Raw genomic sequence first — 18,710 nt, forward strand, 5'->3', positions numbered from 1 at the left:
CGAGTCTTTGTGTGTCAGTAAGCCTTTGAGCTTGAATTTTTATTGTGAAATTCGGCAAACAGGTTTGCTCAGGCATGGCAGGCCAGCAGTCAAAGCTAATTTGAAGGACTGGAAGGAGAAATTGTGCAAAGCTCTCTTTGAAGACCCACTCTGACCATCGTTTGATCTGTTGTCACAGTGTTTCCAGTAGACTTATAATTATAATTATACCATTTTTAGGCAAAATAAAAAATCTTGTGTTGTTTTCTAGGAAATAGTTTCCGCAGAGCAGTAGTTAGAAATTCACCTCTGAGTTGTGTGAGGTACTGTTGGTGCGTAGCAATCCCGTCCCCCTTCCCCTCCCCATTGTCGAGAGTCTCTGTTTACAGGCTCTAGCTTACAGCCCCTCACAACCCCAATCTAACATTAGCGGCGCAACAAAAACGACAAACAATACCGGAACTATCAGGCCATACAGTTTTGAGCCAGATGTCTGCTTGGACATTTTTTTTCATCTGCTCCTGATTCACAACAACTTATAGAAAGAAATACTCAGAAATGCAACTTTGAGTTTAATTTTTTTCATATACGTCCTCCATCATCAGAAAAATCTCACAAGAACACATTAAAAGCACTGTTTTCATTGACCTTCTTCACTCAGTCAGAGTGAGGAAAAGAGAACTGAGCATCTCCCAGTGACTCAGTTATTGTTTTCCTCCCCAGTCACCTCCCTTTTTTTTCTAAACTGCAATGATTTCCCATATCACACAATCTATCTCCTCCCACAGTGTATGGCAACCACTTGCTGTTCAGTAAAAATGAGTCATTTCTTTGGTAAATCTTTCAAAAGTTTGGAAGCAGAGAGCTTTTTTGGCGAGGTACACCCAACATAACCTACCTCATTCAGTCTTCTTCCTGTAAAGTGAACAACCGCCAGGATTTCTTATTGCTTCCCAGCATTTCAGAGGGGTACAACACACCGCTCCACCTTCATTTTTCTCCTTTCCTCTGTCTGTTGACTCAGCTCTGCAAGTCCCGCTACTAATTTACTACCTATATCAAAGCAGGAGGGCCAGGTTTACAGGAACATATCCTCTTTTCTGGTCAACAGAGAAGAAAATTGCAGAGGAAAAGACGTGGCTGCACCGAAGGCAGTCTGCTTTAACAACCACAAACAGCTCTGAAAATCCACCACCTCTGCCATTGGCAAGGCATCATATATGTGTAAAAACAAAGAAGAGTTTAGTTTTTGGCAATTTAAAGCCTCAGCTAACAATATTCGTGGTCTGTTTTTGCTAACACACACAGGTTGTGTGATATATTTGACTTGTCAGTTAAATACGTCAAGTTTAAGCTCACGTGCTGTTGTGTGCAACATCTGGCAATGGATATCTAACAAGCATCTGATTATGGTTAACAAGCTCAGTCACCTGAAAGGGCTCTTTATGGCTGGCTGCGAAAACTTTTTTAGGGCCCATGAACTTTTGCTTGTTCATAAAATGACATGAGAATGAACAGAACAAGCTTGTTAGGCTTAAAAAAAACCCTTTAAAATAGCTCATTAGGAGCCCTGTCAGTGAACTTGTTTTTGGAGATAAATATACTTACAGGACTCGTTTGTAGGAGTCTATTTTAGCAGTGTCATAAAATAATATCTTTTGTTTATTTTTGTGTCAACTCTGCCATGACCCTCACTGATCTCTGACCTCCCCTTTTTTCTTTTGCTTTTAGTGAGCTTGTTTCCAAAGCAACCCTCTCACAAAGAATGATGGGGGTTTTCGTGTCAGCCTGCCTGACATAGCATTAGTCAAAAGTTCTTTGGGAAACGTCTCTTTTCCTATAGGTCAGCATTATTAATAGTGAGAGCTTTGCTGCTTTTAGAATTACAAGAGAAAAGAAATAGTATTGACTTAATGTTTTGGTTTAAAATGCCGACCTCCCTGTGGCTAATTTAAGGCTGCAGATAGCCAAAGATATGGTTGCTTCTTTTTCTGAATTAAAAAAAACAATAACACTAACAAAGAAGCTAAACTGCATCAAAAGTTGTGAATTTTTAGATTATTTAAACCATTCTTAAAATTGTTTTCTGCACATTTAAAGACCCACTCAGATCATCTTTTGAGCTTTTTTAGAAGTGTTCTCAGTGTTTTTTTAATGACGATTATGTCATCAAAGATTTACATGAGTTGTGGATGGGACTGTTCGTGCAGAGCAACTTTCTTTCCCTTCCTGTTGCTCAGAGCTCAGTTTAGAGAGCTTGTGGACGCCTCAATGTATTTTCTACATCACCTAAAAGCTCTTATTCAAATCGCAATTTTTTATTTCTGCTACTGATTCCCAAAAATTTAAATAAATAATTCCTCAGAAATGCAAATTTATGCCAAATCTTCTTAATGTATGTTCTCCATCATCAGAAAAATGCCACAAGAAAATGTTAAAAACACTCTTTCATCAAAGTGGATCTTTAAAGAAAATTATTTCTTATTAGAATATGATTTCAACAAGAACAGATAAGTTCCTGCTTTAGAAAAACTACATTTGAATTTAAAGGAATAACTAAGTAGTATTTAGAGACTTTGTTGGCATATAAAATAATGATTCAAGGTATTCCAGGTGTAAGCACTGGCTTCAGTATTTATTTAACAACTTCAAACTGGCCACACAAAATTACCAAATAGTAAGTGCTGCAAGTCATTAAAAAATAATCCAAATTTTTTCTGAAAAATAGGCATAAATACAAAGCAATTTCTGTACAAATACCAAAAACAAAAACTAGTTTAAACGTAAAAGCCCTACAAATTCTGAGTTCACATTCTCTATTCTACAAGGTAAAAACCCACACACGCACAAGCACACCTCGGTACCCAACAACACACACTCATATTCAAGTTTTGTTAGGACAGGACAGTCAGCTTATCTCCAAATTGTAGAGGGAAAGCCAAATACAATAAAAAAATAGCATAAAAAAATTCAAATCTCTAGAACACTTCTCAATACATTTAACAGATAAAGTCATTGACTTTGTGCCTTTTGTTCATAAGCATTACTCCACAACATGAGGGAAACAAGAGGCTTGAAAACCTGAAAAACAAAGACACAAATTCTTCAATGTTTAACTATTTCCTAAACAAAAGAACTTATTTTTTTTTCTCATGAAAAATTGCTGCTAAATCAACAGCTTTCGTAAGTAGCTGCAGCACAAATGCTGCATTTCATTACCTGTGTTTTTTTCTCTTCTTCCTAAGAATTACAATAGTAGCTTTTTCCTACTAGAACATATAAAACCTATTAAATTTGCATCAACAGGGGAGCAAGATTGGCACAAAAAAAAACAGCCTTGGGAAACTAGCGAGAAAGAGAGATCCTCTTTGATTGTTCAGAGAGAAGCTATTATCCATCCTCTGGCTTTGGATCTTTGTTTTTGTTTTGTTTTTGGCACAAAATGCAGCACCAAACAGACACATGGCTTAATATGGAGCATAAGGCAGTGGAGAGTAAATCTCACCCGACAGAAGCAACATGAGTACCTTCAAAGAAGTCACTTTTTACAGTGTGATTCAAAAATACACGCACAGAATCCGCACAACTGTAGCTGAAAGAGTTCGTTCACAGCTTTCCTACAACTTTTTCACTCTTTGTGTGGTTCCTTATGGCTTTAGCTTACTCTCATCCAGTGTTTTCAAGCCTGTAAAGCTCCATTTAAATTAAAGCTGACATTATACAAGGCTGCCCCCTACAGGCCATTATTAGCAAAACACCAACTGGAAAAATCCTGAGTTGTCCATATGAATGCCTCATATCCTTTTTTGTTTAATACCACATGCACAGAAATTCTTTTTTCTTATCTTTCACTTTTGTAGTATACCACCAACCCCTGCTTTTTTAATTTTTATGAAATATAGCTCAAACTCCATGTAAGCGCTCTATAAGTCAAATCATCTTTACAGTATGTACAAATGATTTTTCATGAAGAACTTTAACAAAAGAATGGGGGGGATGCTCCCACAGGAATAAAAAAAAAAAAAAAAATGCGATGGCTTAATAGTGTGATTCATTTAAATATCCCATATTCTTCTGTTTTTTCCCTCAGCTCCTCAACAAGTCACCAAGATCATAAGAGTCAAAGAAATCAGAGACGCCCTCGCCATCCTCAAGGCTCCAGAGGTAATCGTCATGGTCCAAAGGTGGGGAGAAACTGACAAATGGGGTGTTTGCATCAGAGGTGAAGGAAGTGCCGGGAAGTTGGTCCTCAGTGATCTGGAGGAGGCTGGGAGGCAAACCCAGCAGACCCTCGACATCCAGGAGGGAGGTGGCGGCTGAGGTCGTGGCTGGTGCGGATTCACTAGCTGTGTTTAAAAATGACAAAAAGGAAGGAGGATGTTGAAATAACAATAACAACAGGGTCCCTTTAAAACATTGCAGTAATCAGACCTGCTGCAAATATGCACTATGATGAGGATAGTGGATTTCAATAATTACTTGATTGCGGTGAAATAATCAAAGATCTTTTCATTACAACCGATGAGTATTGCATTGTGTAATGTGCAATAATGATGACTAAAATGTTTGAATTACAATCAATAAGCTATTGATTTTCTTTAATTGATCTGCAATGTGTAGCAATAATTATTGGTTTAATGTGATCATGTGTTCTAATAATCAATGATTATTACATAATAGTTACAGTTACTGTTTACTGAAATCATTGTTATGTGCTGCTGCTGCTGCTGCATCCCAACACTCTGCTCACCTGGCAGGTGAGGCTAATAGTCCTGATCAGCACCTGCCAGGTATTTAAGTCAGGAGAGGCATGCAGAGAGAGCAGAGCAGGAGGCTGAGGAGCAGTGGTTTTGATTTGGAGCTGTGCTGGTTGCTTTGTTTCCCTTTTGATTCCCTCGTGGTCCTCAGCAGTCTTATACTGCTGGGTTTTGTTATTTTAGTTTGGGGGTTGGACCTTGGTATTCTTTATTTGCGGGCTTTGTTTATTTACTTTCAATAGTTAGATTTTGTTAGGCAGCCTTAGCAGGGAGCTGCTGACTCCGACGGTCAACGTGGGTCAGTTGTCTCCCTGAATTATTTTATGTTTGGCCAAGGCTCCAATCCCTCTGTTTTGTCTTTTGTTGGGACCAGCACAGTATTTATTTATTTCTTTTTGTTTCACAGGATACAGGTTACTTCTTCCTCGCAATAAACTGTTCCTAAACTTATTTGTTCCATCGTTCATATGTCTTGGCCCCTTTTTGATTTCCCTTAGACTGCGACAGGTTTGCCTGTCGGGGGGGCGTAACAATCATGAATTAATGTTTTCTAAACATAATCATTACTGGATTTGTTACTTGAAAAGAATCAATCGGATCAGAACCAGATTTAAAAAAACTGTAAAACTATAAAATGAATTAACTCAATAGGGGTGGGATTATATAAATTTGCTTCTTCCCACTCCTTTTCAAGGAATAAATCAAGCTATACTTGACTTTAGTAAATGATCACTGTATTTAATTAAGCAAATGTGATTTAAGTGACTTTTTTGTTTTGTTTTATTCTCTGTCTTTTTAATCTATGCATTTCAACATTCCTGTAATGACTTTGATAACTGTGTAAATTCTTTATTGCGTTGACTACAATGCTTAAAATAAATCAATAAATCCAGTCAAATCGATAATGTCCCACTCCAATCATCTTTTTAGCCATTTTAAAACCATTCCCAGTGGATCCTTTAATCATGATTATGCCGTTTTTAGCAACAGCAAAACAAAAACAAAAACGTGTGTTGTTTAGTACATAGTTCCTGCAGAATGGCAGTAGTTTTTCAGAATTTCCCCTCTGAGTCGTGTGAAGGACGGCTGCCACAGAGTAATAAGCACACCCCCTTCCCATCATCCCTTTGTTTACACGCTCTCCTGCCAGCTTAGAGACCCCTCACACCCCCAACATAACATCACCGATGCAACAAACGTGGTGAGCAATTTTGGAGCTATCCAGCCTCACAGTTTTGAGCCAGATATCAGCTCAGACGAGGAAAACGAAGGCGTACTCGGATCTATTTGTCTGCGGGGTGGGTGCATCGGGGTGGGTGCATCGGGGTGGAGCGGAACACTGAGCTTGTGGCTTTGCGTGGTAACTTGTACGTCACACTTAAAAGCTTTTTCGACAGTATTTCTAAAGGACCATCTCATCCCACATCTGTTCATTTGTGCCTTCATCCTGATCATCTCACAGCAAAGCTGGATGATCCAACAGAGAGGCAGCAGGAGAGGTGGGGGTTGCCGGTCGTGCCCTCATAGCCCAGATTCTGTCCTCGTCTTGGATTAAGATTAAGATTGTCTTGATTTTATTTTACTTTGACTTTTTTTAAAATGTTTTTTCATTGTTGGAATTTATTGGAGACCGTCGCCACTTCACAAAGTGTCGTTTTAATTGTCATGCTAATTTAGTTGAGCAAACACTGTTTTCATCTTGATTGCAGTAGTTAGATCCACTCAGATGAAAATTGTGTTTTTGTTGATTTTAGGATGTTCTCATAGAAATTTTCTGATGATGGAGGACATAAATACGGCATGAGCCCATTGGGACAACTATTGTTGTCTATATAAATAAATTGAATTGAATATATAGAGAAATAAGCTTAAAATTGCTGAGTATTTCTTTATTCAGATCGTTGTTAATCTGAAGTAGATGAAAGAATACAGTTGGAAAAATGTGACATAGAAAATAAACTGGGTGGGCCACAAGCTCCAAGCTCTTAGCAAGGAAGGGAAAGGGGGGCGGGTGGCTCTGTGCCAATTGTGCCGCCCACACTTCAGAGGTAAGTTTCAAATGAACTACTGCTGCTCTGCAGAAACTACGTCCAAGAATATGAGGGTGTTTTTTTGATTTTGGCTAAAAACTGCATAATCATAATTAGAAGACCACTGGTGTAGGTACCATAACCATTCGGCGTGCATCAACCGTTCAGGGTCCTTCGACTAGTGCTGACGTCACATTATGTGATTGGCTGTCCAATGGCGTATCAGATAGTGATTGGTCTGGACAAATTACGATAACACCATAGAAGAAGATATTATACGGTCCCTTGTAAACAAACAGAGCTCTGACAAAGAGCAAGACTATCTTCTAAATGTGCTTTTATTATTGTTATCATTATTATTAAGTGCATTTGCAGCCGAGCGGACTGTGGTCCGAACCCTTCTCCGGACCGCACACTATAACAAAGCACCTTCCCTGCCGAAGCTACGAGACTCCAGCTGTTCTGCTCAGAGACACGGTTCACTCTGTGGAGCAGCCGGTTCATTATAACAGCCACAGATCTTTTTACAAAGTGGGTTGTAGCAAAATCTCTCTATAAACACTACAAAGAATAATAAAACCCTACAAAAAACGGATTCAGTCTAAAAACTGCAATTAAAGTTTGACACTGAAATATTTCTGCAACAAATGTCAGATTAATGGGAAGTTAATAAATATAAAGAGCAGGCTGTGGCTTACAGTCATCAGGCTCCTTTTTAATACTGCAGCTCAGAGGTTCTGCTGGGGCTGCACCCGGTTGGCCGAGGCTGTGAGGAGATGCCTTACTCGGGTTGAGGATGCTTTTAACCGGGCTGGGATCTTCAAGACCCTCCTCAGGACATAGGTAGACCTCTATGGGCCCATTTTTACTCTTTAAATAGATCTGCAATGAGCCCTGCTGTAAAGAGGAAACAAGAAAAAGGAAGTTTACTACTTGAAGAATTCCAATAACATATTAATAAATAAGAAGTACAAATGGGTGATTAAAAAAAAAAAAAAGAAGTCTTACCGCTGCCGTTTCTGGCACCTCCAGCTTGGTTTCAGCTGGAGCTTTCACAGCTATAACCGTCTGGTCTCTGAGACTGGCAATGGAGCGGATGTCCTGGTACGTCACGTAGCCCAGCGTGAGCTTTGGTCAAGGTACCAACAGCTGAGTTGTGTCAATATGACGGTCATTTCCTCAAACCGCTCTATAAAAAGGATATCTCTGACTGTCTTTGTACTCTGTGAGCTGTTTGAGCTTGGTGGTGCTCGACTGTATCAGGTCATCCAGGGATCTCTCTGCTCTGTCCAGGTCCACCAGCTCTCTCCTCAAGGAGCAAGCCTTCTCTCCCCCACTGGCCCCGCCTCGAAATACATCTCCCACTCTAAAGAACCACAAACAATGATCCCAATTGAGGATTTTCCGTCACAGAAAGCAAAGCCTACTTCACACCCAGTGAAATTTTGAATTAGAAAATGAGAACAAAGGGCATCAGGTCAGTGATGTGATAGTTTGCCATCAGTTGGTACATTGGCGTAGCCACAATCTATCATGGTGGTGATTATTGGAGTAATGAGTTATTTTCTGCCTATTTTTTTACTTTTAATTCCACGAGTAGAATTTTTACATTTGAAGTATTTCAAATGCTTTTGCAAAATGTGAAATGACTACAATTTCTGTTATCTTCAAATCAATCAATTGCACTTGAAAGCATCATTGTTAGGGATGTCGGACATTCATTATGAATCTAATGTCAGAAATACAGAATCCCTCATCCAATCCTCTGCTGGTGTTATTTAATTATCCCCCTTTGAACTTACAGCCACTGGATGTTGTTTTTGGACTTCTTTCGAATGAGCTGGACTCCCTCCAGGACGTTAGTGATGTCATAGATGCGTCTCTTCTGCACTTCCAGAACTTCGGTAGCCCAGTTCAGGTCAAGAACTCCATCAGGGGACTCGGCGATCAAACCCACAAATTTTTTGGTCAGCAGGCCCAGTGAGGTGTCGTACCGCGTCCGCTCGCCCGGAGACTTTGGCGCTGAGAGTTATAATGCAAAAAAAAAGGTCAAACCAACAGAGAAATACCATTTACAATATTTTCTGCACTATAAAGCACACTTAAAGGCCTAAGTTTTTTTCCAAAGTTCATTCATTGACGATGCGCCCTAATAATTCAATGTGCCCTATTTTAAAACTATTGTATTTTCCCAATTTATCTGAACCAACTTTGGGATTTCTGCCTGTAGTGGTATTATATTCAATCCTGCAAAACCTCTTTTTACCCCTAAACCTGACCATATTCTGCACCTGCAACAGTTAAACTTTAATTCTCCAATCCGTAAGGTCTACCCACTCCTTGGACTTGGTATCCTTGCTGCAGTAATGCCTTTGTCTTTGGGGGTCCGAAACTCTGTAAGGCACTCAGGGTCTTCCAGGTCCAGCTTCCTTTTAGCCTGGAAAGCAAAGGATTGTTCCACATTAAGACAAGTGATCATGTTTCCCAACTGCTATGAAGCTGTTCTCCTTTTAGATCGATAATCTACTAGGAAATCTTCCTGCATTTATTCGATGGGTTTGGCAAATCACAAAAGTGAGGTGGGGGGGGGGGGGGGGCTTGCTCAACGTAGCTGGGTTGTAAATGTGCCAACAGTCCTCAAGTGCATGAACAAAGCATCCCCCCTCTCACTTTCCCAAGCACTCCGATGAGGGGCTGATTGTGTGTGGGCGAAAAGGCATGGAAAGTGATTGGCCCCCGACCCGCTGCCTGCCCCTGTTCCATGTGGTTGGAACCTCACCTTTCTTCTTCCTCTGACACCTTCATCTTTTCACCCCGTCCCTTCACAAATAGTTCACAACAAAGGCCTCTTTGTCAAATCAGCGGCAAATAAGGCACACGAGGCGATTTAGTCGACAGGTTTGGGTAACTGCCGCCTTCAGAGACGAGAAAAGTGGCCCATTGACGGCTGAGGGGACCAAGGAACGGCGGGATTGTCCAAACACACAGACTGATGTGACCACATGTTAGCTCCTGACATCTGGAGCAGTGTAGATGCAAATGTAACAGGCTTTAGGAAGGTGGATTTACCTGCAGCAGCAAAAGCAGGCAACTACAGTTTTATTCATGCTGTCTTGAGCGATTCAAAAGTTCTTCGAGGACGAGTAGGGTAGGAGTAGAAGTTACCAACTGGATTGGTTTAAATCAAAACTGCACAAAGGCAGTTTGAATCCGAGCTGTAAACCTGGTTGTGTGTTGTAAAAAGGGTAACGACGGTTTTCGGTTCAGGTGGGCGCTATGGGAGCTCCCTTTTGTTTTTCTGCAGAATTCTTTGGTGACTCAATCATTATAGAAAAACAGCCTCTACTGGAAAAACAACTGGCTTTTGTTTGATTAAAAACTACAGTAACAATGAATTGGCCGTTTAAAGGTTCGCAGGCAAGTCGGTTTTAGCCAAAGCTAAACCATTTCCAAGAAAAATCAACTGCTGTAAAGGTTAGTTGTTAACTATAAAGACTAGATAGCTCCCCTCCTCATTGACTCATTATCTCCCTGACAAGCAGTATCACTTCCCTCATGCTGGCTACAGCCTCACCCCGTCTGCTTACTGAGTTACACCCAAAGCACGTGGCCTCCTCCTCCTCTTTCTCCTTCTTCTGCACTACATTCTTGGACTGATTCCCACCCCCTCTACTGCCATACTGAAATCTCTACGTTGGCTCTTCCCACGCGCGCATTCCTGTCACGTGAACGTGAGATCCAGCCCCGTCCGGGCTTAAAAAAACCAACAAACTTAGCCGGTCAGATTCCATCCATGCGAAAGCAAATTACAGTAGGCCTGCAAACGCCCTCATCTTTGCACAGAGTCGCTCATGGCGCCACACCTGTTGGGCAACCTTACATGGAAACGAGCTAATTTGTTGTTTGTCAGTGCTGACAGGGCAAAGCAAATCCATTCCTGGATGGGAATACAGCTTTGCGATGAGAACAAAAACCCCGTAAGGGCGTAATGCGCCTGGGGTCGGGCTGACCTGAGGCAAAAGAAGGTGGCTGATGGGAGGAATGCAAATGAAAATGTGACAAATGACTCTGGCAGCAGCGTGATTGAGACGCTAACCACAGGGGCTTGAAGAAAGCAACTTAAAGCTATTTATAGAAGGGTACATTCCTACCAGGTAGAAAGACACGCATTTGACCAAAAAAGTTGTCCTTCTTAACAGTTTGCATCCCATCAAGGCAGACATACTACAAAATACAAGAGATTTTGAGTGGTTGCAACAATTTTCTTTACACCCTAGTGCTTTAATTAGCTGCTACAAACATATTACATTCTATCCGGAATGCAGAATCCTACAGCCAATCCAAGTTTACCTTTCCCTATAAACCCTCCACGGCTTAAAACGAAAGCTGAAGTCAAAATGGGGAGTTAAAATTTCAGTTCTATTTGTTTCTGAAAATTCACAATAAAAAAAAGGCTTAAATGAACGTTTTATTTTTTAACTCCCCAGAAAACAATCGGCTTTGTAACATTTCTTTTTTTCAAAGTGAATTTGAAGGTAACTACCAATCCAGGTTAAGACGATGCCTTAACCTTTAAAGTCCCACTCCGCTCATCTTTTGGTCAAATGGAAAAACAAAAACTGTCCATTTTCAAGGACATAGTTTCTACAGAGCCGCAGGGGTTCATTAGAAATTCCTTTCTGATTGTGGGCGGGATCATTGGCGCAGAGCAACCCCGACCCCCCTTTCCTTCCTGTTGATGACAGCTTGTGACCTGCCCAGTGCATCTTCGACATCACAATTAAGCTCTTTTTCAAACTACATTTTATCGTGGGCTCCTGATTCACAACGATTTGAATAAATAAATACTCAGAAATGCTATTTTAAAGTTAATTTTCTTTATATATGTCCTCTATAATCAGACAAATGCCACAAGTACATGTTAAAAACACCACTGAGGTGGGTCTTTAATGACCAAACTGCAAGAGAAGCATTCCTAAAAACATTAGCAAGGATTCTGCATGCAGATCAAAATGTAGAATTTAGGTTGAAGCATCCCTTAATACTAAACAGTATTGTAAATGTATGGTGTAAAATTAATCTATTGTATTTCTTTTTAAGATTTTGACTAAACTACATGAACATGACAGTTCCTGGTTTGGAATTGTGTGGATAAACTGTGATGTATTTTTGTCAGGGGTATCCTGAGTAGACAAATGGATGCATGCGGGGCATCTGAAAACTCCAAGTGAAAGACCAGCCATGACCTTTAGAGTGATGGCCTGAAGACTGTAACACATTTTGCATCATCATCAAGCCCAAAAGGAAATTCTATTTCATAACACTCTGAACTGTCTCCACACCCTGGTTAAAAGTCAATGATGCACTGACGTTTACTACACAGCATGATTGGTACATAAATGTGAGACATCTGCAGCTAAAGTCAACAAAAGCTGTTCAAAATCAACTTAAGGATGTTATTTTTTTGTACATGTCGTCTACAGAGTGTTGAAAGGTTGAGTCTATGGGATCTCAGGGCTAGGGTTCCGTTTATGAGGCAGAAATGCAAAAGAGTGGTGGTTATTTTGTTGTTAAAGGAAGTGTGCTGCATATGCAGCAGTTCCTGTAAACACAAGGCCTGCACCCAAGCAGCTGTGATGGCAAAACCCAGTTTCCAGGAGATCGCTTCAAACAACACCGCGGCTCAGATCAAGTGCAAATAAACCCTCAATGGAGAAAATCTGCGCATCTTCACTTGATAATTACAATATAATGACAGTAAAGGTGTGAAATTTATGATGACACTTCATTGAAGAGGCATCGTGTGTTTATAAATGTGTCATTTCTGCAGAAATTGTGTTGCATTGATTTTTCTTTATTTTTTATAACTCATTATAATACACATTTATAAACATCTTAGAATCTAAGATCTCCCAATTATACAAAAAAAGAGCCAACGATATGAGTTTCCGAAAACGTTTTACTCTAAAGTTCTTCTATTACTGTTGAAATAAGCATGCACACATGGAAAAATGTTAAAAATGATCATTGTTTTACAGAATAAACACAATATCTATGGAGACAAAACCTATAAATCCTGGTGTATTTTTTAAGACTTAGCTATAAACTTGGTGTTAATGCTGGATGAGGAAGAAGAATGCCTTTATGAGATGTAAAAACGCAAACTTGAACAGTAAAATCACCTCAACATATGATAAGCCAGGTGGTAGCCTATTTCTAACTGTCCAAGTAATCCTCTTGGAGGGCCTATTAGTGGATCCACGCTCCTGGGCCAAGGGGTCAGCGTGAGATTTGAAGAGCCTGCACACTCTCCAACAACTAAATGAACGATGGGAGATTTTAATAGAAGTGGCAGCATGCATGTGGATCAGAATCCACAGCAGATCAACAGCATAATCCTTTAGGAAACATAGTGAATGGAAGTTTTTTTTTTTTTTTTTCCTCAATCAAAAAGCTCTGTGGGGAAAGCAAACAGTTGCTCACTCATGACACCCTGCTTCCTGCAGTTGCATGAACAGGTTACACAGGTCCAGCACTGGTTAACTGACAGGTGCAGATGGAGCAGCTGTCTCTGGGTGTAGTCTGCAAATGCAGGAGTAAGGGAAATAATGCCTCCAACCAGCACAGCCATGCCCTCAGTATTGTCTTCTGGTCTGTAAGCCATCCTGACTCACTGCAGTATAGGGGGCCACTCATCCTACATTTTTTCGCAAGGGACCTCTAAACAAGATCAAACTGGGGGCCCCTTCCTCTTTATCTGCCACATCAAAAACAATCACACTGGCTTGCTCCAGCTATACAGCTGGACTGCGTGGAGAGATGCACACACATGGGGGAAAAAGGCCCCTCTGTGGCTTATCGCGTCAAAACATAATTGCAAAACTGCGCATGCCGATGGAAATCATGCATTATTCCTCCCACATGGGCACAAGAAATCCCTTGTTCATAAGAGAAAAATGAGCTGCAGAAATGCTCCTTACCGGCAGCCGCCCGGAGGATGATCTGATGGGTTTAGCCTCGGGGCCGTGGGGGGTTGAATACAGGCTGTTGGCTCTTTGTTCGGCCGCAGCCGTGTTACCGATCTGGGTGAAATACCCGATCGGTACCGCGTGCATGGGCGGGCTGGACAGTCCGGTGCTGAAGAAGTCGCTCTTCACTCCTCCGGACGACAAAACCTTCATTTTCTGCTGGGAGGCGAGCGCCACTGCTGGCCGAACCGAAGCCGGAGAGACGCCTTTAGGCACCCGCATCATTTTCCCGAGGAAAACCTCAATTACCGGATTGGTCAAGCGGGGAGAGAAGCGCGCCGTTAGGGCCAGCGCGACGATCACCGGCTTTAGAGAATAATATTATCCCCGAAGAAGACGTCGACAAAAGAAGAAAGAATTGCAAATACTAAATTAATATTTTCAAAATAAAATGCACGAATTAAATCCGCAATATGACGCTGTTTCCTAATAATAATCGTTGATAGATTCGTTCCTCTTCTTAGTTCGTTTTTTTATAAGTCGTATTTAACTTGTCTTACCAGATCCAAAAACGATTCCGAATATAAATTAGTTTCTTCAAACATGCGGGACTTTAAAGTTCGACTCGAAAATGCGTCTCGGGGACAAACGCTAGAACTTCTGGTGAGTCCTTCCGACTGCGGATTCCGACCCAGTGTGCGGCTGCCGTCAGTCCACCTCGGGGTGCCCCTTCTCCATTCAACGCGACAGGAGCTGCAGCTGAATAGTCTTTTTAGCGCCAAACTCCGTCCCGCGAAATTCGGATCTCCCGCGGTTGTAGAGCGCCCCTGATTGGCTGGTGGCACGCTCGGCTTGTCATATTTGCATAAAACAGTTGTTCGGGGCAGGGCCTGGTTTTCTTAAAGAGACAGTACACGAATTCTCCACACGCGCCTTAAGCTGTCTCACTTGAACTGTTTGTTACAGAAACAAAAAAAACCAATATTAAGAAACTAATTTTAAGCACTTAACTTTACCAAATACAAGCAAAAATACTACATTTAAAGTCAAACTACTCAAAACTTTTACAATTTGGAGTATGAATCCAAATTAAAATGGACTAAAATGACTATTAGTACGACAAAAGGAATGCAACTAAATGTGAAATTGTAGTTCAAACAAATATTAACTTTGAATTGTACATATTTACTAAAATAGATCCCAAAATAGTTGTAAAAAGTGTCATTTAGTTATTAAAAGAACTCCATTTCCTTCAGAATTTATATTTCTGGTGACAATAGAGCACACATTTGTAAACGTATTTCCTAAAATAAGGAAAGTGGCACACAGCAAGGGGCAGCCCTGCATTGTCTGTACATGATAATTGGATTCACCACTCTTGCTTATTGGCTCACAAAAGATATTGAAAGAAAACACCCCCTCCCCCATCTTTGGCGACCAAACCCAAGCCAGATGACTTGACCCCTATTGGCCAAGAACGAGGAGACCTAAAGCCTCCCATGGACGGTACGTCTTTAAAGAGTGGAATTTCTTCCAATAAAACCTATAAAAAGTCGCGGGTAATCAGATAAACGCCTAGTGTTGTTGACCTAAAACTGAAGTTGTGACTTGAAATCTTAGTTCTTGGTCATCATGGAGGATTGTTGATGTGTTTTCATTTGTCCAATAAAATTATATGTGCAACATTGAAAAGTTGTAGGTAAAAAACATGCCTTCTAAACTGGACTAAGCCGGCATCATGTTTTCTACTTGCGTCAGTTGGGTTTTATTACAGTAAAACTTTGGAGTTGTTTAGTCATTTGGTACAATTTTTTTAATGGTTTATTTCAAGCAATCAAATTGGAATCATACACAAAAACAATACAATCACCAGTTATACATTCATACAATGGCGAACCAAACTTATGATAATTAGGCATAATAAATATTGCTTGAAAGGGAGTGGAAGGAAGCAAATTTATATAATCCCACCCCTAATCTACCGTAACCATTTTATTACATGATTTATCAATATCCGGCTCCTAGCTTTTATCAGACAGAATTAAGAATCCTGAGGTATCAATTAAGCACATGACAAAGATTAATTACTTAAATTATTATGTAAAAAATAACGTTTAGAAATCAACATGGCAATTGCAGATCATTTATCCAAAATATATGCAATTATGTTACTTAAAAAAAAGTCATGTATATGATTAATAAAAATACTATATCAGTAAAATAGACAGAACACTGTTTCAAAAGTCTTCATAGAAAGAAATTCTCAAGTTTTAAAAGTTACAATATATGCAAAATTATGTCACATTAAGAAAAATCATGAATCAATTTTTAAATTTTTGGAGCAAATGAAGTAATATTATTAGAAAAATCAATTTAACCATCTTGCATAATTGATTAAGCATTTATTATAAATTTTTAACCATTGACAGTCATTTTGCAATTGCTGTGTTCAGGTCAGAACTATAGGATGCTGCTTTAAAAGTATTGTTATCTCTTTATTTAGTCATCCTTTTTTCAGTTTGAAAACTAAAGGATTTTAGCCTCCCAGAGCTTTGGTTCAGTCATTCTGCTGACAGAAAGCTCACATTGAGTCAGGGACGCCCTTTGTGCTGGACCACTAACTTAAGTCTATCCGCCCAAAGATTCTTTGAAATGCTTTCAGTTTCAGGGATTCCTTTGCTGGATAACCTGTGACTTTTCTAAAATAGTCTATTTGCATTTATGAGAGGTCTAAGAAAGGGTACACAGTGGATTGGCGGTTAGCATTCTCATCTCACAGCAGGAAGGCACTAGTTCAAATCCCTGATGAGACCCTTCTGTGTGAAGTTTGCATGTTCTCCTTGTGCACTTGACTTTGTACGTGTGTTATGTAACGATGGCGCTTCAGTATTCAGGCTTCCTCCCACTGTCCAAAACCATGGTTCATGGGCTAAAAGGCTAATTGATTCCTCTAAATTGCTCCTAGGTGTGCATGTGAGTGTGTGTATGATTGTGTGGCCCTGCAACAGACTTGCAACCTGCTCACACTGTACCCCATCTTCGTCCAACAGAGCTGGGACAGGCTCTGGCAGCCCCGTGACCCTGAAAGGTACACAGTGAGTTTAGAAAACAAATGAATGAAAGTAGTCAAAGAATCCTGATGTTTGAAACCTGTCAAACATCCCCATCTTGTGGGGTAAAATGGAAACTCTAACATCACAACATAAATTGTTAAAGTCTGACTAAAAGTGGGAAAACAACTCTAAAAGTCAAAGCAGAGTCAAATTCTCCATATTTCACTAAAATTTCAGTAAGTCTAATTTTGTTTCCTTCAATAAACTTAGCCATTAGGCGGAAATGCTACTTTTAGAAGGCTTCTCACAGACGATATTCACTTCCTTTTAGAAAATGATGAGCTTAAGATGTCTGACCACATACACAAAAGTCCCGAATCAGCTGCATGAAAACATCTTTCCGAGATAGTAAGAAAATGAGCTCACGCCATACTAGAAAATGTACTATTATATAAAAAGATTACTGTTGTATAGTCTGATTAACATCTTATCTTAACTGTCATTGCTAAAATGTAAACAGAAACAAATGAACACACAGAACAGTACCTATCCATTCATCTTCAGAACCAGCAAAATTCCTTTTGGGGTCACAGGGCTGCTGCAGCTAGCCCAGCAGCTGTTGGGACCACACAAATCTATGGACAATGTAGAGACCTATTACCTATGAGGCATGTTTTTAAACTGTGGGAGGTGGAAGTGAAAAATCCATGCATGCAGGAAGAGAACATGCAACCTCCACCCAGAAATATCCCAGCTGGGATTTGAGCCAGGGCCTCGTCACTGTGAGGTAAGAGTGCTAACCACTGCTCCACTGTGCAGCACCATTACTTGTACCCAAAGGGATATTTCAGCATTGAGCTTTTTGTTTTAACTACACCTTTAGCAATTAACAGCTTAAACACTTATTGGTTGAAATATTTGTTGCTTACCTTTTAAAGTTTCCAAGAAGTTGAAATGTCTTATCAGCTTAAAGCATCTTTTTAGGGTCACACATATCCCCTGAATAGATTTGCTAATCATTTTGTTGTAGGATTCCTTTGATACTTTAAATACTATTGCTTTCGTGATCAACAAAGCATCGTTTCAAAATAATATAACTTTATTATTTTTAACTGGGAGTGTTTGTTTTCTTTACACATTAAAAAAAAAATGTTTGCACAACATTCCTCACGACTTTGTGAAAATTCACACAAATTATGTTTTACATTTTTCTATTCAAATTTCTCAGCGTGATACCGTTAGAGAACACCTAATTTTGTTGGAACTCTTCAACTGCAGTACTTTTTAAAGTTTAAACAAAAGCCTTTTTGTCTTTAGGCTGCACTGTGGAGCAGAGGTTCGCGCTCTCATCTCACGAGTCACAACGACGAAGCCCTGGTTGAAATCCCACCTGGGTGTTTCAGTGTGAAGTTTGCACGTTCTTGTTGTGCATGCGTGGGTTTTCTCTGGCTTTCTTCCAAAGACGTGCTTCAAAGGTTAATGTCTCTAAAATTGCCCCTAATTGGTGCGCATGCGAGTGTGTGGCCCTGGTGCCCTGTTCAGGACTTACCCCATTGTCACCCAACAGACGCTGGATTGGCTCCAGCAGCCGTGTGACCCCAAAAGGGATTCAGCAGGATCAGAAGACGGTCTTCAGAAATAAAAAAAATAAAAAATCTAATACAAATAAAACTTTCACCAGAACAGGCAGACGGCTGGATGCAGCCCGATTATTGGTTCAGCTAAAAGTCCACAAAGCTAAATCAGGTTCAGGCAGGCAGAGGTCAATAACAGGCATGAAAGCATCAGAGGAAAGACGGGAGGATCCAGGCAAGAGTCCCAGCAGGCAGAGCCAGGATCCAGGCAAGAGTCGCAGGAGCCAGGAGCCAGGAGCCAGGAGCACAGGTCCACAAATAACACTCAGTAAAGAAGGCAGAAGGGCAC

General features: G+C 40.4%; 1 protein-coding gene across 2 annotated transcripts; it reads right to left on the bottom strand.

Moving 5' to 3' along the window:
- Positions 1-2,586: 2,586 nt before the first annotated feature.
- e2f2 (E2F transcription factor 2) lies at positions 2,587-18,710 on the bottom strand. Of its 2 annotated transcripts, none has more exons than XM_004082503.5 (7): positions 13,747-18,710; positions 9,104-9,203; positions 8,569-8,788; positions 7,971-8,132; positions 7,775-7,889; positions 7,465-7,660; positions 2,587-4,325 (listed from the first exon to the last, which is right to left on the bottom strand). In XM_004082503.5, exons 1-7 carry the CDS (start codon positions 14,017-14,019, stop codon positions 4,066-4,068), a joined length of 1,326 nt encoding a protein of 441 aa, XP_004082551.1. In that variant the 5' UTR covers positions 14,020-18,710; the 3' UTR covers positions 2,587-4,065. The 2 variants fall into 2 exon arrangements, with proteins under 2 accessions (XP_004082551.1, XP_011488580.1); XM_011490278.4 differs by having other exon boundaries at positions 7,465-7,663.

This window comes from Oryzias latipes, chromosome 22 (genome assembly GCF_053564925.1).
Source record: "Oryzias latipes strain Hd-rR chromosome 22, Olatipes_Hd-rR_3.1".
Lineage (NCBI taxonomy): Eukaryota > Metazoa > Chordata > Actinopteri > Beloniformes > Adrianichthyidae > Oryzias > Oryzias latipes.